The sequence below is a fragment of the Sapajus apella genome, unplaced genomic scaffold (assembly GCF_009761245.1).
Source record: "Sapajus apella isolate SASKATOON/1434 unplaced genomic scaffold, GSC_monkey_1.0 scaffold105, whole genome shotgun sequence".
NCBI classification, from domain to species: domain Eukaryota; kingdom Metazoa; phylum Chordata; class Mammalia; order Primates; family Cebidae; genus Sapajus; species Sapajus apella.
The window spans coordinates 3,121,306-3,145,991 of record NW_022437045.1 but is presented as its reverse complement, the minus strand read 5'-3'; the positions used below and the strand labels follow the sequence as shown (position 1 = coordinate 3,145,991).

At 38.8% G+C, this 24,686-nt stretch overlaps 1 protein-coding gene across 6 annotated transcripts in view; it reads right to left on the bottom strand.

Annotated features, from left to right (window-relative positions):
• IPCEF1 (interaction protein for cytohesin exchange factors 1) overlaps nucleotides 1-24,686 on the bottom strand; it is a 198,782-nt gene that overhangs the window by 23,178 nt on the left and 150,918 nt on the right. For all 6 annotated transcript variants that reach the window (XM_032258753.1, XM_032258757.1, XM_032258754.1 and 3 more), the window contains one exon: nucleotides 16,394-16,760. In XM_032258753.1, coding sequence (XP_032114644.1) covers nucleotides 16,394-16,760 — 367 coding nt within the window. The remainder of the gene's footprint in view (nucleotides 1-16,393; nucleotides 16,761-24,686) is intronic.

Sequence of the window (24,686 nt, the reverse complement as noted above, 5' to 3'; positions counted from 1 at the left end):
ATGATGGGGACAAGCAAATAAAAAAGGTGGAAATGAAAATTTTAGAAAAAGGATAGGGATGAGGCTAGGAGACACTTCAGGCCAAGAATAGAGAGGCAAGAAAAAGGAAGGAGTTATCTTATCTCAGTTTCAATAGGCAGAATATGAAGGTTGGAACAGATACATGCCCTTATCTTTTTAATATGGAGCTCTCATTCCCTTATTGCTATGATTATTATCTACTGCAATCTATGTACTTGCATAACATGACCTGAATGGGAAAATATACCATACTCATGGATAACGTGATGCTTTAAAGATAGTATTTTTCACCAAATTAATCTAAACATTTGAGAAAATTTTAACCAAAATGCACAAATGATATTCTAAATAAAACCTGAAATTAAATTCACAAGATTACCTGAAAGATACTGCCAAGGAAAGCTGTGCTCTATGGAATCCCAAAGAATGCTATAAAGGTAGATTCTAACTACTATACTGACCAGGTGATTAAAAAAAAAAAAAAATCAGGCCAGGCAGTGGCTTACACCTGTAATCCCAGCACTTTGCAAGTCTGAGGCAGCAGATCACTTGAGGTCAGGAGTTTGAGACCAGCCTGGCCAACATGGTGAAACCCCATCTTTACCAAAAATATAAAAATTAGCCAGGTGTGGTGGCATGCCTGTAGCTACTCAGAAGGCTGAGGTGGGAGAATCACTTGAAGCCAGGAGGAGGAGGTTGCAGTGAATCAAGGTCATGCCGCCTGCTGCACTCCAGCCTGGGTAACAAAATGAGACCCTGTCTCAAAAAAAAAAAAGGGAGAGAGAGAGAGAGATTGTTTTGCGGTCAGAATATTTAAGCAAATTTCAAGCATACAATGTAGTATTGCTAGCTCTAATCACTATGCTGTATATTCGATCCCCTGAGCTTATTCATTTTATAGCTGAAAGGTGGTACAGCTATTGTTGTTTCATTTAAGAGAAAGTTTTCAGTGTATTTCAAAATTTGAAGAATTGCTTGGTCCGAGGGCAAGTACATTTCAAATGTTGAGATGCACTGAAAACTTTCTCTTAAAAAAACAATAGCTGTACCAACTATCTCAAAATTAATAGCACTGGTATATAAAGTGACACATACTAGAATGTTTACTGTAACACTCTGTAATAATAAAAAAATGGAAATCACTTACATTTCCATCTTTTGGAGAATAAATAAGAATACAGTATTAGTATAATATTCGCACCACAGAAAGAAATGCAGTTATCAAAAACAACGAGCTAGAGCTGCATGTACTAACAAGGAAGGTTTATGCAGAAAAACAAACAGGCTATACGGATGGATATCTATCACATAATTCTATTTATGTTTTTTAAAAAAGACCGATGGTATATGTGTGTGTTTATATGTATATATCTGCATTGGTACATAGAAAAAATACACTCCAAACTGTTAGCAACCAGAATGCAAGATCCAGAACACAGAAACTGTAGGCATTAGTGCCTCGAACAGTGATTACCAAATAATAAAAGTACAGTATATTTTTTGAATGATTGAATAGTAATTTTAGTGACGAAAATATGGTAGCATTGAGAAAGTGGTGGTAAAAGAAATGTTTATTTTTTCTTGGTATCTTTCTAGATTGGGATTTTATCAAGTATGTTATTATACTTTTTTGGTTAAAATATAAATAAAACTTAAATACAGATAAAAATAAGTTCTTGCCTTCCCCTTTAAAAGGAATCAGATAATGTTATAATGTGTCACAAGAAACAAACATAGTTATTGGTAATAAAACAAAATTATTTGTAAAGTACTACCAGGGCCAGCCTGTCTGCATATAGCCCTTTTTTCTAAAAAGTAAAATATCCTCCTAAAGATTGAAGATTTCTGACCCTGCTACATGGCATAACTAGCTAGTCCTTCAGGTTAAAATAATATATTCATTGGTGATAAAGAGACATATTGAATATTGATGTCCCCTGAACCTCTTACCATGATATACTCAGCTGTATTTGAAAGCATTTTGAGAAAACAGAGCCTAACGAGGGGTGTCATGCCAATGGGTCCTTCCAAGGAGGGTCTTCTGCATCTCCAGGAAGCAGCTATAGATCTGGAGCTTAATGAGTGCACAGGTGTCCAAACTTCCAAAGCACACTTCATTCCAACATTCCAAATATGAAGATATTCACATTGTATCTTTCAAATATTTAGAAAATATTTCTAACGGCTACTTTGTAATTTTTTTTTAAACAGAGTCTCACTATGTCACCAGGCTGGAGTGTAATGGCTCCGTCTCAGCTCACTGCAACCTCCGCCTCCCGGGTTTAAGCAATTCTCCTGCATCAGCCTCCCAAGTAGTTGGAACTACAGGTACGTGCCACCACACCCAGCTAATTTTCTGTATTTTTAGTAGAGATGGGATTTCACCATGTTAGCCAGGATGGCCTCAATCTCCTGACCTCGTGATCCACCTGCCTCAGCCTCCCAAAGGTTACTTTGTAATTTTTAATGGCAAAATGTTAGGGTTTTGATTGTGGCTGTTCATAACTGCCACTACCAGCCCCCACACTTTACAAATCTGTTCAGTGTTACATTACATGGTTAAAGGTCTAGTTTGTATGGCTGATATAATACATAATATGTAAATAAACATGGTCATAAAATTGCTATGATTTGGCTTTGATTTTAACACAAAATATGTCATATGCTTATTATAAATATTTAGTGTCAATTTATATTATATCATTTATATTATGATTACCTCAATTCCTCAACAGTCAACTTTTAATCCAGGGGTATCTAATCTTTTAGCTTCCCTGGGACACATTAGAAGAAGGAGAATTGTCTTGGGCCACCCATAAAATACACTAGCAATAGCTGATCAGCTAAAAAGAAAACAAATCACAAAAAATTCTCATGTTTTAAGAAAGCTTATGAATTTGTGTTGGGCCACATTCAAGGCTCTCCTGGGCCGCAGGTTGGACAAGCTTGTTTAATCTTGGCCTTTTGCTAAAAGCTAAAGCATTTGGCTAACTGATGCCTTCCTGACTTAGCTCCCAGAATAACAACCCTTTGGATTCCCCTTCTACCTTAACAGGGGTTAAATTTTCCTTGTGTTCTTTGCAGTCTATCAATATTGGGGGCATCCCAGAGCTCAGACCAGACCTCTTCCTTCTCTGTACCCTCTCTCCATCGGTTATCTCAATTAGCCCCAATTCTTCAAATACAACTATATGCTGAAGATTACCCTTTTATTTTTTTGAGACAGTTTGCTCCTGTTGCCCAGGCTGGAGTGCAGTGGTGCAATCTCAGCTCACTGCAACGTCCGCCTCCCAGATTCAGGTGATTCTCCTGCCTCAGCCTCCTGAGTAGCTGGCGTTACAGGCATGTGCCACCACGCCTGGCTAATTTTTTGTATGTTTAGTAGAGACAGGGTTTCTCCATGTTGGTCAGGCTGGTCTCGAACTCCCAACCTCAGGTTATCCACCTGCCTCGGCCTCCCAAAATGCATGGATTATCCATTTTAAATCTCCAAGCCCTCTGCTGAAGTCCAGACTCACATGTCCACACCTGCTTGACTTTGCCTGGATTTCTGTGAGGCATTTCAAATTCAACTTCAAATTCTTGATTTATAGCTCCAAATGGTAGGTCTTTTCCATCTCATGATATGACAACTGTATTCTTTTAGTCATTCAGGCTGAAAGTCTTGAAATAATCTTTGACGTCTCTCTGTCTTTCTCTTTCAGACCTCATGTCAGCAAATTCCATTGTCTTACTTTAAAATACACACAGCGTCTGACTGCTTTCCATCTCAACCTAGTGATTTGTACCTAGCAAACCCATCACCTCCAGCTGAACACATGCAGCAGCCACCTCACTGAGCATCCTGCCTTGGCAGATCCTCCCTCATGTCCGTGCACGGAGCTAGGGCAGCTCTTTTCAAACTTCAGGGAGATGGTATCACTCCTCCCTGCAGCCTCCCTGCAGAGGGAACCCTATAGCTGCTTCCCCTTCCACTTTGAGTCGAACTCAGAGTGCGCACCTGCCTACCACGGCCCTACATGATGGGATCCCTGCCCACCTCTTGCACCTCTGCTCTTGGCCACACACCCTCCACTCTACACACTCCACACTCCGCCTTCCTGCAGCTAGTCTTCAATCACCTCCAGCACTGTTTGACTGACTTGGTGTGCTTTTTGCCTGGAAGACTCTTCCTCAAATATTAACTTGGCTCACCCTCTCCTCTCCATAGATTTTGCTCAAATATTGACTTACCAGAGAGAGTTTCCATGACCATCAATGGAAAAATCACATACCCCATTCCATACCCCACCTCTGTCCGGTATCTCTCTAACCCCTTTGCCCTGCCTCTTATTAAAAAAAAAAAAAAAAAGCATGGTGTTTAACAAGAACTAAATCTATCTCCTACCTCCTCCTCAGTGTTAGCTCTATGGGGGTGTTTATTTTGGCTTTTGTTTGCTTTCTGCTCAGCTCATGGCACTGTGCTTGGCATATGAAAAGCACTTGGCAAATATTGTTGAATGAATGAAGTTCCCACACCAAGATATCACAGTAGTATTTACACGCTTCTGTTTCTAGCCTTGGGTGGGTGACCAGTAGTTACTGAAAACCATGTAATATGAATGTTGAGGAAGATAAATTATCTTAGTTATATGTAACTTGGGTCATATCCTATCTAACTCAACCCTGTTTCTTGCTGATTATTTATTCAGAATTATTCTTAGGTATTAAAGTGATTAGAATCTCAGGCTGTGGAGTCAGACAGAACTGAATTTCAGATACAACTTTCACACTTAATAGTTGCATGACTGTTTTAAGCAATTTACTTAACCAGTTTAAGCCCCAGTAAAACAGCGATATTTTTCTTCTTCCATAAAATAGAGGTGATGAAAAAGTGCCTATTTCTAACTTGGTGGCAGTGCAGAAACACAGAAACCTTGATCTCTGAGATCAAGCAACCACAAAAATGTCCATCATCACCATTCTATCAGCATTGTGCTTCTGGGCCTACCCAAAACAATAAAAATAAGTAGAAAATATAATGTCTGGAAAGGAAAAAAGCAAAACTATTATCATTTGCAGAAATATGATCATATACATAAAAAAGTAGGATAAATTACTAGAATTAAAATGAGAATTTAGAAAGTTTGGTTCTTAAAAATGCATTTTAAAAACTAATTGCATTCATGTACACAAGCAATAGTTATAAAATGAAAAAGAGAAAAATAGATTTTAAAACTAGCATTTAAAAATATGAAATATATAGAACTAAATCTAACAAATATGTTCAAGACTTTTAATAGAAAATATAAATTGTGGGCCAGGCACAGTGGCACATGCCTGTAATCCCGGCACTTTGGGAGGCTGAGGCAAGTGGATCACAAGGTCAAGAGATTGAGTCCATCCTGGCTAACATGGTGAAACCCTGTCTCTACTAAAGATACAAAAATTAGCTGGGCGGGGTGGTGCACACCTGTAGTTCCAGCTACTTGGGAGGCTAAGGCAGGAGAATCACTTGAACCCAGGAGGCAGAGGTTGCAGTGGGCTGAGATTGCACCACTACACTCCAGCCTGGTGACAGAGCGAGACTTCGTCTCAAAAAAAAAAAAAAAAAAGAGAGAAAATATAAATTGTTAAATCGTATTATAAGATGTAAGAAAGACAAATAAATGGAGAAAGGTAGAGACCAGTTTCACGTACTGGAAAATTTTAGGTTGGAACAATTTTTGTTTCCCCCAGATTGAATCTAAACATGTAATGCAATTCATGCCCAAGTTCCACAGACTTTGTGTGTGTGCATGCATCTTCATGTGCGTGTATGTGTGGGTAATTTCACTAGGTGATTCTAAAAGATATAGGGAAGTTAAAATGGCCAAGAATATCCTAAACACCCCTAAAAAAAGAACAAAGTAGGAAAACATGTCTTACCAGATTTCAAGACTTATTTTGTAAAGGGAATGATATGAGCCAGGGTAGAAAAAGTAGCCCACTGGAGAGATGAAAGTCCAAAAAGCAGCAGCCCTGGATTTACAAGAAAGACAGCACTGAGGGCTTATGTGGACAGTTGGGAGAAAAATGGTGTTTACAGAAATTATACTAGGAAAATTACATATGCATATAGAGTAAGATGATACTGTATCTTACTCACAGAACACATGAAAATAACTCCAAGTGGACTAAAGTTTATAAAATGTGGAAGAATATCTTTAAGATATCAGTGTAGAGGGGAATTTCTTAATCGAGATAAAAAAGCATTTAGCCATAGGGAAAGGATAGATGTTACCCCATTAAAACTGAGTTCTATTCATTAAAAGATACTACTTTACAAGAAAAGTGAAGTAAAAAGTTAGAAAATATATTTTCAATAGTTAAACTGACAAAGAGTATCCAGAATATATAAATTCCTACAAATCCACTGGAAAAACAAAACTACACCTGTAAAAGTATGGGTAAAAAAGTGAAATAAACACTCATTGATGTGCTAATCCATAATCAAGATTACCACCTGCCAGTTTTGCAAAGATTTAGAAACCCAACTTTACCAGTAAGGATGTGGGGCTCTGAAATACATCTGAAGAGATGTATTTTGGTGGAACCAATTTAGAAAGCAATTTGTCATCATCTAGTAAAGCTGAAGATAAGCATACAGCATGGCCCGCAATTCCATTTCCTGGTGTATACCCTTAGAGAAATGCAGGCAGATGTGGACCAAAATACATATGTAAGAATTTTCATTAAGAACATTTAAAGACAAGCCTTAGTCTGAAGGAAAATATTTGCAAAACACATAAATAAAGGACTTAATAATTAGAGTGACTATAGCAAATAACAATGTAGTATATAGTTCAAGATAGCTAGAAGATTTTTAATGTTGTTACCACAAATAAATAATAATGTTTCAAGTGATGGATATGGTATTACCCAGATTTGATCATTATACCACATATTCAAAATATTAAAAATATTATACATATACACACATACAAAGACTCAACAAAAAGAAAATAAAAAGCTAATAAAAAAATAGGCAAAAGATCTCAACAGATACCTCACCAAAGAAGGTATATATGAAAATTAATAAATTCTGAGTAGCCACTTTATATTGAAGAAAAGAAGGCATATAAACAGCCAAAAAAGCATATGAAAAGATGCTCTACATATGAGTCATTAGGGAATTCTAAATTAAAACAATGAGATGCTACTACTCACTTACAGAGATGGCGAAAATCCAAAACAGAGACAACACCAAATGTTGGCAAGGATGTGAAGCAACAGGAACTCTCATTCATTGCTGGTGGGAATGCAAAATGGTACAGCCACTTTGCAAGGCAGTTTGGCATCTCTTAGAAAGTTAAACATACTCTTACCATAAAATCCAGTAATTGTACTCATTGATATTTACCCAAAAGAGTTGAAAACTTGCATCCATGCAATAATCTGCACACATGTTTATAGCAGGATTATTTGTAATTTTAAAAACTAGAAAGCAACACAGATGTCTTTCAATAGGTAAATGGATAACAAGCTGATGCATCTATTCAATGTAACATAATTCAATGATGAAAAACTGACCTATCAAGCCACGAAACACTTAGAAAAGGCTTAAATTCATATTACCAAGCGACAGAAGCCAATCTGGAAAGGGTACATACCATATAATTGCAACTATGTGACATTCTGGAAAGGCCAAACTGAAGAGATAGCAAAAAAGGTTAGTGGTTGTCAGGTTCTTGGGGGAAGGGTAGAAGGATGAATAAATGGAGCACAGAGGATATTTTTTATGGCAGTGAACCTAGTCTGTGTGACACCATAATAGTGGATACATGATACTACACATTTGTCAAAACCCATAGAACTGTACAACATAAACAGTGAACCCTAATGTAAACCATAGACTTTAGTTAATAAAAAAGAATGAATATTTATTGCCAGTTGTAACAAATGAACCATTTTAATACAAGGTGTTAATAATAGAGGAAAGGTGTAAAGAATGGAGGGGTATATGTATACTCTGTACTTTCTGCTCAATTTTTCTACAAATTGAAAACTGCTCTACAAAGTTAAACCTATTAATTTAAAAATAAGAATGTCAGGCCAGGTGAAGTGGCTCATGCCAGTAATCCCAGCACTTCAGGAGGCCAAGGTGGGCAGATCACGAGCTCAGGAGTTCGAGACCAGCCTGGCCAATATGGTGAAACCCCATCTCTAATAAAAATACAAAAATCAGCCAGGCATGGTGGTGTGCACCTGTAGCCCCAGCTACTCAGGAGTCTGAGGCAGAAGAATTGCTTGAACCCAGAAGGAAAAGGTTTCAGTGAGCTGAGATTGCACCACCTCACTCCAGCCTGGGTGACAAAGCAAGACTTCATCTCAAAATATATATATATATATATATATATATATATATATATATATATATATATATACATAGAAATAAGAATGTCTACAGCAGCATTTTACATAAGAGACCATGGCTGAAAAAAAGTGTTCATCAATAGTAGATACATTTATTGTGGTACAGTAAAACTATGGAGTATTACAAAGCAATGAAAATGAATGAATTCCAGCTAGACAGAGAGGATATTACAAGGAGTTTCTGCATTATGCCTGCGTTTCTCTAGGGGCATACACCTAGAAACAGAATTGGTGGCCATGATGTATGCCTAGCTTCAACTTTACTAGATGATGACAAATTGCTTTCTAAACTGGTTCCACCAAAATATATCTCTTCAGCATGGTTCAGCACTCTCAATGCCCCACACCCTCACAAGTAATTTGTGGACTAATTTCTGTTTCTTGGGCCAAATGGTGGCCACATGGACATTGTGTGTGTGTGCATGCATGTGTGTGTATTTATGGAGTATTTTAGATACATAGAGAGAGAGAGAACACTCTTGTATGTATATGATACTTTTCACTATAATTAACAATTTCCATGAAACAGAGGGAATGACAAAGTATATAAATAACAAGAGTCATGAAAAGAACTAGAAAACCAAGCATTTGGACTTAATTAAGCCAAAAAGCTTTAGCACAGCAAAAGAAACAATCAGCAAAGTAAATAGGCAACCCACAGAGTGGGAGAAAATCTTCATTATCTGTGCATCTGACAAAGGACCAATATCCAAAATCTATAAGGAACTCAAACAAATTAGCAAGAAAAAAAAATCCTATCAAAAAGTGGGCTAAGAACATGAATAGACAATTCCCAAAAGAAGACATAGAAATGGCCAACATGAAAAAATGCTCAATTAGTGATGAAAACCACTAATTGTCAGGGAAATGCAAATCAAAACCACAGTGTGATACAACTCTATTCTTGCAATAATGTCCATCATCAAAAAATAATAGATGTTGGTGTGGATGTGGTGAACAAGGATCACTTCTACACTGCCGGTAGGAATGTAAACTAGTACAACCACTATGGAAAACAGTGTGGAGAGTACTTAAAGAACTAAAAGCAGAACTACCATTTGATCCAGCAATCCCACTACTGGGCATCTACCCAGAGGAAAAGAAGTTGTTATACAAAAAAAGATACTTGCACATGCATGTTTACAGCAGCTCAGTTCACAATTGCTAAAATATGGAACCAGCCCAAATGCCCATCAATGGATGAGTGGATAAAAAAATTGTGGGGTGTGTATATATATGTATATATCATAGAATACTACTCAGCCATAAAAAGGAACAACATAATGGCATTCACAGCAACCTTACATGGAATTGGAGGCCATTATTCGAAGTGAAGTAACTCTGGAATGGAAAACCAAGCATCCTATGTTCTCACTCATTAAGTGGGAGCTAAGTTATGAGGATGAAAAGGCATGATAAAATGGACTTTGGGGACTTGAGGGAAAGGGTAAGACCGAGGTGAGGGATAAAATACTACAAATTGGGTGCAGTGTATACTGCTCAGGTGCACCAAAGTCTCAGAAATCACCACTGAAGAATTCATTCAAGTAACCAAACACCACCACCTGTTCTCCAAAAACCTACGGAAACAAAAAACTAAAAGTAAATAAAAATATGCATCTATTTCCATACACTTTTACTCTCCTGCTAAGGAGTAAATAATAATAACATCAAAAAAGAAAGAAAACCAAGAATTTAATCAACAAGAAGTTATAAGAAAGAGAAGAAAAATTAAAGACCCCTCTGATAACTTTCCAACCCTCTATGCCACGAGACTGCATGATAAGCAGAACAAACACTTCTGCCTTGCTGCCAGACTGACAAAGGAGGATTGGCCTGTGACAGATCACTTTGGCTCAAAGCCACATTAATTTGAAAATGACCCCAGTATCAAATATGAAAACACTCCCTATTTTTTTCCAATGCTCTTTTCCATACTCTATACAGATAAAAAGAGCTCAAAAAATTGTTGATAAAACACAATTCTAGTAGTATACTATTAAAAGGGATGTCCAACATGACAGACTTTAAAGACTTATTTTTGTCACGACAGACGCAGTTTTCATCTGTAATAAATGTGGTATTCTGAGAGGGAATTTGTGGCCGTGAGCAGTGGTACACTTAGCATACTTAATGCCCAGAGCAGATCACTTTTTTTTTTTTAATAGGGGAATGGCTTTATTAGAAAAGCAAAGCCTCAGTGTCTATTTAAAAAAACTCCAATTATCACACTCTCCATTGTCTTCCATTAGCATGATGTCTCTGTTTGAGTATTCACTGCCCTAACTGCATTCTTTTTTAAAAAATTTATTTTTAATACCCTCTCCTCAATGTTTCAAAGTGTTTTACATCTAAAATCATGATGGCTCACGTAATTCCAGCACTTTGAGAGGCCGAGGCAGGTGGATCACCTGAGGTCAGGAGTTCGAGACCAGTCTGGTCAACATGGTAAAACTCCATCTCTACTAAAAATACAACATTAGCTGGGCATAGTGGCGCATGCCTGTAATCCGAGCTACTCAGAGGCAGAGGCAGGAGAATCACTTGAACCTAGGAGGCGGAGGTTGCAGTGAGCCAAGATCGTGCATTCCATGGCAGTCTGAGCAACTAGAGAGAAACTCTGTCTCAAATATAAAATAAAATAAAATAAAATAAAATAATAAAATCCTCACCTCTAAACTTACTCCTTTCTGAGTGGAAGATTCCTCTTACCTTATTCACATTCTGTCTCTTTTGAATCTACTACCCTCCTTTTTCAATGACGACTTCCAACCCCTCAAACCTTCCCACTCCTTTCAAACTGTCATCAGCACTCTAAGCTTGCGTACCTCCAAAGTCTAGATTACACTTGCCACCATCTCCCAAACCTTTGCCCCAGTCACTTCCCATCACCTACCACTCCTAACTCCTAGCCTCAGGAAAAATTACAGGAAGAAGAAAAACAAAGATGTTGTAAATCTGAGTACTATGAACGGCCTAGTTAAGTCACACAAATTTGCAGGTAACCTAATCAGCATAACTTCATGACAACTCACGGAGATCTTTAGCCACCTGACACGGGATCAGAGAAAGCAGGTGGTGAGTCGCCCATGCCTGAGATCAATGCCATTGACACCAATGATCACATTGATCACATATTCAAGGTTTTCCTAACATCAAATGATACATACTTCGCAAAACAAGATTACTAGGAAATATTCTAGGAACAAAATTAAGTGTTAAGGATGCAAAGACCAAAATCAGTGTTCACCCTGATAGGCATGCTGAGAATCCCTCCTCTCCCCTTTCCGTCCTATCTCCACTGCCACATGTCTCAGCTACCACCTCACCTAAACCTTCCTATGCCCTGTCTCCCCTTATTCTATTCTTCCCTGTACTCTATAGCTAAAATAATATTTCTAAAGCATACTTGCAAGTTACCCTGATTTACTAGCTGTTGAAATTAAGAAACACCTATTCCAGTATTCGACCTCAACAAAACGTCCTTCCCATCCCCTTTTCCTGTGCCTCCCTTTTCCATGGACACATCCTGCCACTTAGATGAGATTTTGTCTTGGGTCCCTGCTCTCTTTAAACCTCTGAAGTGCTCTGTACCTCTTCTGTGGCACCTGTTTTATTCTGCTTTCTTTTGTTAAATGTGTCTAGTTTCTCCCACTTAGCCCATTAGGTGTTAAAATTTTTTAGACCAGAGTTGTATCTTGTTCATTATTATTATTATTATTTTTTTGAGATGGATTCTTGTTCTGTGACTCAGGCTTGATTACAGTGGCGTGATCTCAGCTCACTGAAACGTTCAAACAATTATCCTGCCTCAGTCTCCTGAGTAGCTAGTTTTACAGGTGTGTGCCACCACACCTGGCTAATTTTTGAATTTTTAGTACAGACAAGGTTTCACCATGTTGGCCAGGCTGGTCTCAAACTCCTGACCTCATGATCCGCCTGTCTCAGCCTCCCAAAGTGCTGGGATTACAGGTGTGAGCCACTGAACCTGGCCCACCTTGTTCACATTTTATTCACTTTAGCACAAAGTACATCAGTACTTAATAGGTACTAAAAATAATAACAATAAATGCAAAATTATTTGAATAGAGTCCAGTTTGGGACTCGCTTCCTGAGGAGGCATACTACATGATTCTAACAGCAAAACTCAAAGTAGCTAGCTAAAGTACTGTTCACACTCAGATTGTGTACAATTTTGTTAATATTTGTTAAATCCTAAAATCTGGCTCATTCATGCCACTTTCCTGAGATGTCATGCATGCTCTAGAACGCTTGTCTCTTCTTTAACAAGGCATTTTTTTTTTGTTTTTGTTGGTTTTGTTTTTTTTAAATTCAGCTTGTTATTGACATGACTCCCAGATCAATTCTGGCTGTGCTTGTACCTCATAATTTGTTTGTATAAATTGGGTATTAGTCTTAATAGTTGACATGAAGCTTTTCAGCATCCAGAGTATGGTTACTCCATTCATTAAGTAGAAGTCACATTGTCTCCACATTGTCAGCAGGTAGTGTGTGTTGTACACATCTCTAGAAAGACACACTGTGTGACTTATTATCACACTGGCATAGGTCATGGCTCAAAAAAATTCTAACTAAAGAAAGGAGGAGCACAGGGTAAAAATAAGCTGAAATGAACATGCCATTAACCCTCTCACCTCTTCCCATCATGCTTCATGAAAATAATCAATGAATAATTCCTAGAGCTCTGGAACCTGGAACTCTCAGTGAAGAGAGGCAATAGAATGCAATTAGCACCCTGATTTTATTTTTTTAATATCTTACACTAAAGGAGGAAATGTCTAACAGAATATTTAAATTCAGCATAAAATCCTAGCAACAACAATTTTAATTGCATACCAACTGCAAAAATATTTCTTTCATTGTCTAAATAAAAGAAAGGCTATAATATGCACTGTCTGCTTGTTTCAGGACTCAGTTACTAATCTTTAAGAATCTTTTCTAGGATGAAAGCCTCTTCCTCCAGCAAATGCATCTTGAGACCAGGTCTTAATCTTTTAAAATCCTAACTTTCATTTTGAACCATATTAAGACTTCTATCCCTGACATAAAAACACCTTGAACAATATTTCAGACAAAGGAATTTCAGGAATATTTTTAATACTAACTCACAACAATACTTTTTAAAAGTCTCAAGAATGAAAAGCTACCTTTGTCTACACATAAACACACATGTAAAAAAAATGCACAGAATGAAATTTGATTACTCAACAGCAAGTCATCAAATATGCAAGCAAAGATTGGGTCGCTGTTTCCATAGAGATGACTTTAAGTGGTTCAGTTCTTCTGGGAATTTAACCAAATCCCCAGCAGCAGGAGAAAATCATCAGCAAAAATTCTGTAACATATGGCAACTGCCAAAAAATCAATGAGAAAAGAAAAATACTTTCATTTTCTTTTCCTTTTACCAAGAGGAATATCGTCACACTGAGCTGTTTGAAGAAGTATACAGATTTTGCTGGTCACTCTGTGTGTAACTCAAAACTAAAGAGCACCAAGTTGCTTCATTCTTACATTAAAAGGGCTGTTGGTTCCCAGCCAGGCTCTATAGCACATGCAGTCCTGGAATGGCATTTAGCCATGAACAAGCACTGGTGCATCTTCCCATGACTCTCTGGCTATGGTCCTAAAGGAAAACGATCAACCTCCAGGGTTATCTCTTGGGAAAGAATGCAAATGGAATCTTATTCTCTAGTATATTTTTGAAGCTATGCTCATCCCGTGTGTGTGTGTGTGTGTGTGTATGTGTGTGTGTGTGTGTGTGAATTTTTTTAAGTTCTACTTATGACCCAATGATTAAAGTAAGAGTTTGAAGGAGAAAAATAATAGATGTAGTACTTTTTATTATTTTCTTTAGTTCTACCAATGCTATATCTGGAAGTTTGTTCCAAGTATCAAGGTAGAGGTCATCTAGTTCAAGATACTTAAGTTCTCTCTTCAGTACATGCTTTCAAGAACAAAAGTGGTGATTAACATGCAATATGTAATCAATAGTCAGTGAAAATGGTTGTCTCAGAATGAGTAAACACATCCAGTGATAAGGAATGCATTACTTTCCAAGGAACCTATTCTATTTTGAACAGCTCATAACATCAAAAACAAAGTTCTTATGCTGAAGTTAAATCTACCTCCTTTTGACTTGCACCATTGAACTCAATTTTGTGCTTCCAAGGAGATGCATTTAAGCTCAATACTTTGTCCACATGACAGCACCTCACAAACCTGAGGGGGAGTTGAGACTACTCTTTGCATTCTCACAGTCCAGTCTTTAGCCCTCTACATTCCTCAGAGGCAATGTTTCCTTTCTCCTCCCTATGCTACTCATTCACCTCTTGAAATAGGTTGGTTTGCCAATAACTTTACTCACTCCAGTTCTTCTAATATGAAATAGATAGTTGGCCTAAATAGTGGGGAAGGGTATAAGAAAAATGCCATCAAGGCCGGGTGCGGTGGCTCACACCTGTAATCCCAGCACTTTGGGAGGCAGAGGTGGACAGATCATGAAGTGAAGAGATTGAGACTATCCTGGCCAACATGGTGAAACCCTATCTCTACTAAAAATACAAAAAGTAGCTGGGCATAGTGGTGCATGCCTGTAGTTCCAGCTACTTGGGAGCCTGAGGCAGGAGAATCACTTGAACCCAGGAAGTGGAGGTTGTAATGAGCTGAGATCACGCCACTGCACTCTAGCCTGCTGACAGAGCAAGGCTCTGTCTCAAAAAAAAAAAAAAAAAAAAAAAAAAAAAAAAAAAAAAGAAAGAAAGAAAGAAAGAAAAAGAAAAAGAAAAATGCCATCAGAGGCCAGACAGATCTGTGTAAAGCCTCTTTAGGTAAGGCCTCAGAGAGTGGCGATAGCTATTGTAACCTGGAGAATTAGTTACCAGGCTGAGTATTCAAATTTACATATTTTTAAAACACTATACAGATACACGCACATGCACACACACACAACAACTTGGTCTAAAGTTGTGATCCTTGGCCAAATTATTGTGATACCAAAAATTAAATTAACAGGGTACCCATCTGAAATTTGTGAACTTAAAGAAGTTGTCCGTGATTAGGCTAGAGGAGAGGGGAGAGCGGTCATCTACATTATTAGACACTCTGGCAGGTTATTATGGGAATCTAGCAAGTCAACTTTCTCTCAATGGCACACCAAAAAATACACAAACCAAACTCATCATTCTTTCACTGCTCAGTATCTTCCATCAGGTAACCCTGTTTTACAGCAAAATGAATAATAGCACACAATCAGAAAAGGCATTATGATAGAACAGAAATAAAAATACGTTATTCCTGAATAAAAGATAAGGACCAGTTATCAGAGTATTTTTTAAACCTCATATTATTGCCTTCCACACTCAATTAACTCTTTCCTTTGTTAAAACTTAAAATGTTTTTCAAACACATAAGTTGTGTTCTCCTTTATATGTAAAGGTTCTAATGCTGCACAAAGTGCGGGCAAATTGTCTGCCCATTAACCACACAGGAACATTCAGGAGTCAGCGGGCTAAGAATTAGATACTGTCTGGAGCACAGCCCAGGGAAGGCAGCTGCTCTCAGGTCATTTTGAACTATCAAGGTGACGTGAAAAATACCAGACTACAAAGTCCTGATTTAACCACCACAAGCTCCAGAGCATGAGACATGGGACTAAAAAAAGAGTTTTTTAGCAAGTTTTTTCTCCGGTTAGTGGAAAAGTATCATTATTTTATGATCACATGTCTTACAGTTCTGAAGCAGTTGGTTAGTGACACTTACAGCAAGTAATTAGCGGCCTAGTAGCTGGAGTTGCCACGTGCAACTCCTCTACAAAGCAACCTCTGAGCATAACCCCACTTGACTAATTCTTGACATCATTCATGAGTTTAACCATTCTTGTTACAAATTAATATTAGAGTTCTGTACACACACACAAATATTCATTCCCTAAAGAAGAATGAACAATTTCTTGGTTTACCTTTGTCCATGATCTTTGATCCAGCAGGCTTATCTTGGACAGTAAGATGGTCGTGATTGCTACTCAATGAAGTATCATCACTAGATAAAGAGTTCAAAAATCCACTTTCTGATGTGACAAAGCTGTTTTCTGGGGCCTTGTGGCTGCCTGTCTCTGGAGGTACAGGTGAATGAACCTGCACAGCAAACGTTATTGGCTGTCCCTCATCTTCAGCAGCAGACAAACTGTTAACTGTGTCAGGCCAGGACTGTCTCTCTTCAGATAAGGAGGAAGGAAAACTGCTGGGTGTCTTCACTGTATCCAGGGAAGAGAAAGAGCATGATGTTCCACTAAGGCTGGGTGAGGATGAAGATGCCTGCTGTGCAGCCTATTTTTCACAAATAAAACCAAAAAAAGAATAAAAGATATTGTGATTAAACCACCATTCTCTACCTTTCATTTTCAAAAAAGGTGTCCCCATATTATTTCAAAAAGTGACCAATAATAAAAGAGTCAAAAATAAAGGCATGATATTTATTTCTGTTTGACACACATTAGAATTTCATTCTCCAAAACTGATTCATATAACTTTTAATTCACTGTTCAAGGATATGAAAATCTCCTTATCATGATTTGTCCTATTCTTCCATGTTCTCCAGAAACTTAAAGGGCCTCTTTTGGGAATCCTTCAGAATACTGCATTATACTTTGAGCAAAATAAAATTTGCAGTCTATCACTGAATTCACACTGATGGAGCAAAAAGATAATTATGAAAAAAGAGAAGCTGGGTGTGATGGTTCATGACTGCAATCCCAGCACTTCGGGAGGCCATGGTGGGTGGATCACCTGAGGCCAGGAGTTTGAGGCCAGCCTGGCCAACATGTTGAAATCTCATCTCTACTAAAAATACAAAAATTAGCCAGGCTTGGTGGCACGTGTCTGTAGTCCCACCTATTCAGGAGGCTGGGGCAGGAGAATCACTTGAACTCGGGAGGCAGAGATCGCAGCGAGCCAAGATCATGCCACTGCACTCCAGTATGGTCGACAGAGTGAGACTCTGCCTCCAAAATAGAAAAAGAGAGCAAAAGCTGGAGCCATTCCAGAAACAAAATAATGTTACGTGAGTGGAGATGAGGGATGGGGGCAAAGCATATGAACCTAAACCCTTGAATATTGCTCACCTATTCCCTAGTGCATGACAAGCCTTGGCAACATTTTCATTAGTACAGACAGAAAACATCAAAGCAACATCACCAGTGATACAGTTAGCTCTGTGTCCCCACCCAAGTCTCATCTCAAATTGTAATCCCCACATGTCGAGGGAGGGACCTGATGGGAGGTGCTTGGATCATGGGGATGGTTTCCCCCATGCTGTTCTGGTGAGTGAGTTCTCATGAGATCTGATAGTTTAAAAGTATTTGGCGGTTCCCACCTTGCTCACTGTCTTTCCTGCCACCACGTAAGATGTGCCTTGTTTCCCCTTTGCCTTCCACCATGATTGTAGGTTTTCTGAGGCCTCCCCAGCCATGTGGAACTGTGAGTCAATTAAACCTCTTTCCTTTATAAACTACCCAGTCTCAGGTAGTTCTTTATAGCAGTGTGAAAATGGACTAATATAACCAACAAGGACACTTTTGGAAAGAACTTCATTTATTCTGAGATTTTTATCTTTCCTACATTTTGATGTTGAAATATATGCCTTCTTTTGAAAAAATGGTGACAGCAGCTGGGCGGGGTGGTTCATGCCTGTAATCCCAGCATTTTGGGAGGCCAAGGCGGGTAGATCACGAGGTCAGGAGTTCGAGATCAGCCTGACCAAGATGGTGAAACCCTGTCTCCACTAAAAATACAAAAATTAGCTAGGCACAGTGGCAGATGCCTGTAATCCCAGCTACTCGGGAGGTTGAGGCAAGAGAATCGCTTGTACCCAGGAGGTGGAGGTTTCAGTGAGCCAAGATCATACCACTGCACTCTAGCCTACATGACAGAGTAAGACTCCATCTCAAAAAAATAAAATGTTGACAGCACATATAAGCCTTTGTCTCTTTGGAGTTTTTTTAATGTCCTAAGTAGCAAAATAAAGATTCAGTAATTCTATCTTGTTCTTCCATTTTTAATTTTATTGTCCAATAAAATCCAAAAATCTAGACTCCGGTACTCTATGGATCACTCTATATCTCCAACAGCAGATAAGATCCAGAAGGCATTTTATGGTTCAGTTGCATTATATCATCCTATGGGGCATGCCTGTCAACGTCAAGCATTCAAAACTCCAAGGAAGGCCAGGTGCAGTAGCTCACACCTGTAATCTCAGCACCTTGGGAGGCAGAGACAGGTGGATCTCTGAGGCCAAGAGTTTAAGGCCAGCCTGGTCAACATGGTGAAACACCGTCTCTACTAAAAATACAAAAATTAGCAGGGTATGGTGGCTTATGCCTGTAATCCCAGCTACTCGGGAGGCTGAGGTAGGATAATCATTTGAACCCAGGAAGAAGAAGCTGCAGTGAGCCAAGATCACGTGATTGTACTCCAGCCTGAACAACTGAGTGAGATTCCATCTCAAAAAAACAGAAACCAAGAAAATCTCCAAGAAGTGTCAGGAAGGTTGATAGAGAGAGGAAGCCAAAGAGCAAACTAGAATCCTCTTCAAAAACCTCAGAATCATAGCAACTAATTCAGAAGAGTTGACTTTGTTCCAAATCAATATGGTCCACAGGAAATTTGTAGATTCTGATCTCTGAGTTTTCACGGGAGAAGCCAATATTTATCTAATGTGTGCCCAATCAGCTCCATGCTAGACATGGACTGTCAGATAATCAATAAATCTACTTTTAAGTAGCATGACATTAAAATCTCTAGTTAAGATACTAATCCCACATATCTTATAAATAATCACATATTGTCACAGACATTAAAAAAATTCCATTCAGGAATATGTGAAGTAGCTTGTAAAGTGGCCATCTTATGTCACTTAAATCTTTAATAACCAACAGATCTAAGATCTGTAATTTCAGTAAAACCCTAGTTATCTAGCAGAGGGAATGCAACATCCCAAATTGTCCAAATAAATACCAGGAATAGTTTACTAATTAGCAAGATCTACAAAATAAATATTAAAAAAATATACATTCTGGCCCAGTCCTGACACGTTCCCCATTGTGAGCTATTTTAGTAAAACTCAACTTCTACGTGATCAATCTCTTTTTTGAAACACCAAACATGAGCTTTTCCCATTACGCCTGCTGACTCTGCTTTAAATTAGATTATAGGCAGCTGGGCTATTTGAACAAGAGACCATGCACACAGTTGCTACATCACTGCCTGTAAGGTTTTTTGAACCTCAAAACTCAAAAGTATTAAGACCTATTAAATGAGCATCAGAAATACCTGTGAAGTGTCATCCGGTTTGTGGTGTGACTCAAACACAGTGCAAATGCTCCCTCAATCCATTTTCTCTAGACAACACTTAACCACATATAAATTTCATTTTTAAATTAAGAAAAGAAGAATGAGGGGTAAAAAAGAAAGACAGAGAAAGAAGAAAGAAGAAGACTTGGAGAAAAGGAAAATGAAAATGAGAAAATGACTACATGTATCAGGTCGGGGGGGGTTTTCACTGGAAGAGCAATTGACAAAATACAAATCGAAGTGAACCTGGAGTTCCATTTCCAAGGATTCAGTATGGGAACATGTGTTATAGACAGTGTAGTGCTAAGGCATGGCTCATTATTTCTAACATTCTGCAGAAACCAATAGCCAAGCACTGAGCATAGAACTCAGCTCAGTGCCTTCTGTGAACCATCTGTGCAATATACTCATAAAGCTCCCCAGTGAAAATCAAATGAAAGCAGAAAGCAGTGCTAGTTTCTCCTCTCCACCCCATCCCATCTCTACAGGTAAATATGAGTCCATCCTTCATGTGTCTGTTCAAACACCAACTCCTCCAGGAAGTCTTCTCTGATAGTCTCAGGGCCAGGTAGGTGCTTTGCTTAGTGCTTCTGGGCTCAATTCTATCATATTTGGTGGAATATCATTTTGTTTATCACCTTACACAGCTATTCCTTGAACAGTAGGGATTCAAACTGCACAAGCCCACGTAAGCACAGATATTTTTCCAGCAAATACAGTCAGCCCTCTGTATCCATGGATTCCAAATCCACAACCAAATGGGAATGAAGACAGCATCTGCAGGATGCAGGACAAGAAACTCAAGGATACAGAAAACTGACTTTTTGTGTAGGTGGCTTCTGCAGCGAGCCCCTGTGAGACTTGAGTATGCAGAGACTTTGGTCTCCATGGCTTGGAACTAAGCCCCCACAGATACCAAGAGACAACTGGATTGTAACAACTGATTGACAATTCATCTTTTTTGATGGGCTACCTGAGAACAGGCTGATTTTAATCATTTTTGCGCCTCCATTTTTTTTTAATTTTTTTAATTGCATTTTAGGTTTGGGGGTACATGTGAAGAACATGCAAGATTGTTGCATAGGTACACACATGGTAGTGTGATTTGCTGTCTTCCTCCCCATCACCTATATCTGGCATTTCTCCCCATGCTCTCTCTCCATTTTTTGCCTCTTGTTTAACACATAATTGGTGACAATGACAAAGAATGGGCCAGAACCAGCTCTGTGAAGAAAAGCACCCTAAAGTCGCTATAAGTGATTTATCCGAATCCCAGGATTGAGCGGTTATCCGTGCCAATTACAATGCAAATAGACCCCAGAAATGTTCTTATAACCACAAATAAAATTATTTTATCTAATTAGTGATTAATAATTGTATGTGGTTTCATTCTTTTCAGAACACAAGTGTTAAGTATTTTATATTTAAAATGAGGAAATTAAAAATTTTTTTAATCTTAGTTCTAGTTAACAGACTGTGATATGATTACATTAAAAATTAATATTGATTTTTCCTATTCTGTATAGGATAGCTTTCATTACTGAAGACGCTTCATTCAAATGTTAGCCCTAAAATCCTTTTCTTGGAATTATTTTTCAAATAAGTTTGACATGGTGAAAAATAGTTTAAAACGGCTACCTGAAGCCTGTAATTAGGCAGAAGCGAGTCAGCATAGAAATCTCAAGGAGTCAAAGTACATGAAAACAAAAAAGTCTAAACAAAGCAAAATAAAACAAAAATGAGAAGAAAGGAAGAAACGTAACAGCTTCTCTTTCTTTGTATTAGCCATATTCACAAAAACAAAACATAAACTAGTCAATTGTTGTTAAGCCCCAGAAGTATCATGTGTGGATTTCTCCTATATGCCAGGAGAAGCATTACCCTAAATACCAGAAGACCTTGTGTAGTAGGTCCTTGTATAGTAGGTCCTTGCATAGTAGGTCCTTGGGCAATGAGCTGACCGAAGATCTACTCATCACTGTGATCCTTAGAATCCAAGTGACCTTGAAGAGGTCATTTTACCTCCAGTTACCATCCTACTGGCTTCCTGCCTCATCATTGCCCCCGACCCCACCCCAGTTCATCCTCCAAACCACAGATAGAGAATTTCTAACACAAACAAAAAGTTTACAATATTACTGGGCAGAAAACCATATTATAACTGCCAATCTCTTTTTTTTTTTTTTTTTTTTTTTTGAGAAGGAGTCTCACTCTGTCACCTAGGCTGGAGTGCAGTGATATGATCTTGGCTCCCTGCAACCTCCGCCTCCTGGGTTCAAGTGATTCTCCTGCCTCAGCCTCCTGAGTAGTTGGGATTACAGTGGCCCACCACCATGCCTGGCTAATTTTCATATTTTTAGGAGAGACGGAGTTTCACCATGTTGGCCAGGCTGGTCTTGAACGCCTGACCTTGTGATCTGCCCACCTCAGTCTCCAAAACTGTTGGAATTACAGGTGTGAGCCACCGTGCCTGGCCAATAACTGCCCATCTTAAGTAGAAAAATATCCATAGTCTTCATTAGAGTTGAGAAGGCCCACATGAACCCATAAGTACTCCTCTAGCTGTGTCTCCTCCCACCTTGTCCATTCCTTCCTAGCCACACTGGCCTTCTTTTTGTCCCGTCAGTACATCACTGGTCCCTTCTGCCTGAAAGGCTTTCAGTGTGGATGTTGGGTGGGCTGCCTCCTTCTCTTTGCTTGAACCTCCACTGAAATATCACTTCTTCTGCAGGGTCTTCCGTGACAGAGCAGACAGAGCAGTATCCTCTCTACCGCCAACCTCTGGCCACTCCCTAGCACACCGCTCTGCTTCATCTTCTTCATAGCATTTGTCAGTCCTTGAAGTAATTTTTTTTGAATTATTACTGCATCTTCCGTCTTCCTCTACACGGAACTGGAGATGCTCAAGGGAGAAGACACCATCTAGTTCAGCTCAGCGTCCCCGTATTTTTTTTTTTAATAAAAACAGCTTTAATAAAATATTGGCCAGGTGCAGTGGTTCAGCCTGTATTCCCAGCACTTTGGGAGGCCAAGGCAGGTAGATCACCTGAGGTCAGGAGTTCGAGACCAGCCTGGCCAACATGGTAAATCCCCATCTCTACTAAAAATACAAAAATTAGCCAGGCACGGTGGTGCATGCCTGTAGTCCCAGTTACTTGGGAGGCTGAGGAGGAGAATCACTTGAACCCAGGAGGCAGAGGTTGCAGTGAGCTGAGATCACACAATTGCACTCCAGCCTAGGTGACAAGAATGAGACTCTACGTCAAAAAAAAAATTAATTGAGTATGTATTACTATTTAATTAGTTAGCTAACTAGTTAGGGTATATGCTGCTGAATTTGAGTGGCTGTGTATTGTAGAACTATTTTAGAGAACAATGAACAAAGTGCAATTAAGACAAGGTGCACATTTTCCATTTTTGCTCACCCCAGGCTGTCACTTAAAATCAAATGCTATCACATTCGATTATTCCTTCCTTTCTAACACACCATCAAGTTTTGTATCTCTGTGTCTCCGCTTGTGTTTCTCCAGCTAAGATTACAATAACAGACACTTCAGGAACTCACCCAGATCCCCTTTATCTGGCTATGCTGCAGTCACCCTGCTAGGCCTGAAACTAATGGTTTATATCTGAGGTTTTCGCCAGAGCATTGCCTTGGCTATTAAGAGACGCAAGAAGACTTCATTCTCAAAAGCTCTTCATGGCATCCCCATATTGGTAACAGTCCCTGGCACATGGCAAATACACACAAATATTTATCAGCTGCCTGACTAACTCAACTTTATCAAGAAGGGCAAATGACATCCCATAAAGAATATTTTTAATAAAACATAAACAGCTTGCAAATGCTACTTATGATAGCTATGTTTCTCTGGAACTTGGCTTCCTCGTTTGTAAAACTCATACAAGATTTCTGTGATAGTCAAATGAAATTATTCTTCTCAAAGCCATGCAAAAGCACCAGACAACTGGAAAGTAGGATATTTCTCATTCACATGGGGAATATTTGTGGAGCAAGAAATTTGTGGGGGTTGTGGATGAAGTCACAGTAATCACTTGCTCACCCATCCATCTGTCCATTAAATGTTTATTTAACTTCAAATGTGTGCCAGGCACAGTCATAAATGATGTAGGTAAACAAAAAGATATTGGGCACTGGCTCTGACTTTAAGAATTTAATAATTAGAGAAATAAACCGGATAAACAAAATCTGTAATTGAAAGCAGATTATGATAACAACACGAAAAAGTCATCAAAAAAAGAAACACTACAGGAATACACAGAGTTAGGAAGAGGGAATAATTACCCTGACATAGAGAACTAGCGATGCTCTTATGAAGAAAGATGCTCTTGTGAACTCAGCAGCCTACATGACTTACTACCAGGACAGTAGGCCATGAATATGAGCCATTAAAGCCAGAGACAAAAATACAAACACAAATTTTAGCAAAGTCTTAAAATCAGTTAAATATTCAATCGTAAGTCTTACAATCATTTTTCGAATCTTGAAGAGAAAGTGTGAATTTTTCTTTCTACCTTTTTCTTGTATATATAAGTCACTGAGAATTTTTCACCCAACTACCCATTTGCATTTCTATTCTTTTGTTTAGTACAGATATTGAATAATCATACCATCAAATACCAAATGACTTCGGTAGACAACTGTTCAAGATATGTCTTGTTAAGATTAAATGTGGGCCGGGTGCAGTGGTTCAAGCCTGTAATCCCAGCACTTTGGGAGGCCGAAGTGGGTGGATCATGAGGTCAAGAGATAAGAGACCATCCTGGCCAACATGGCGAAAACCCGTCTCTACTAAAAATACAAAAATTAGCTGGGCGTAGTGGCGTGCGCCTGTATTCCCAGCTACTCGGGAGGCTGAGGCAGGAGAGTTGCTTGAACCAGGA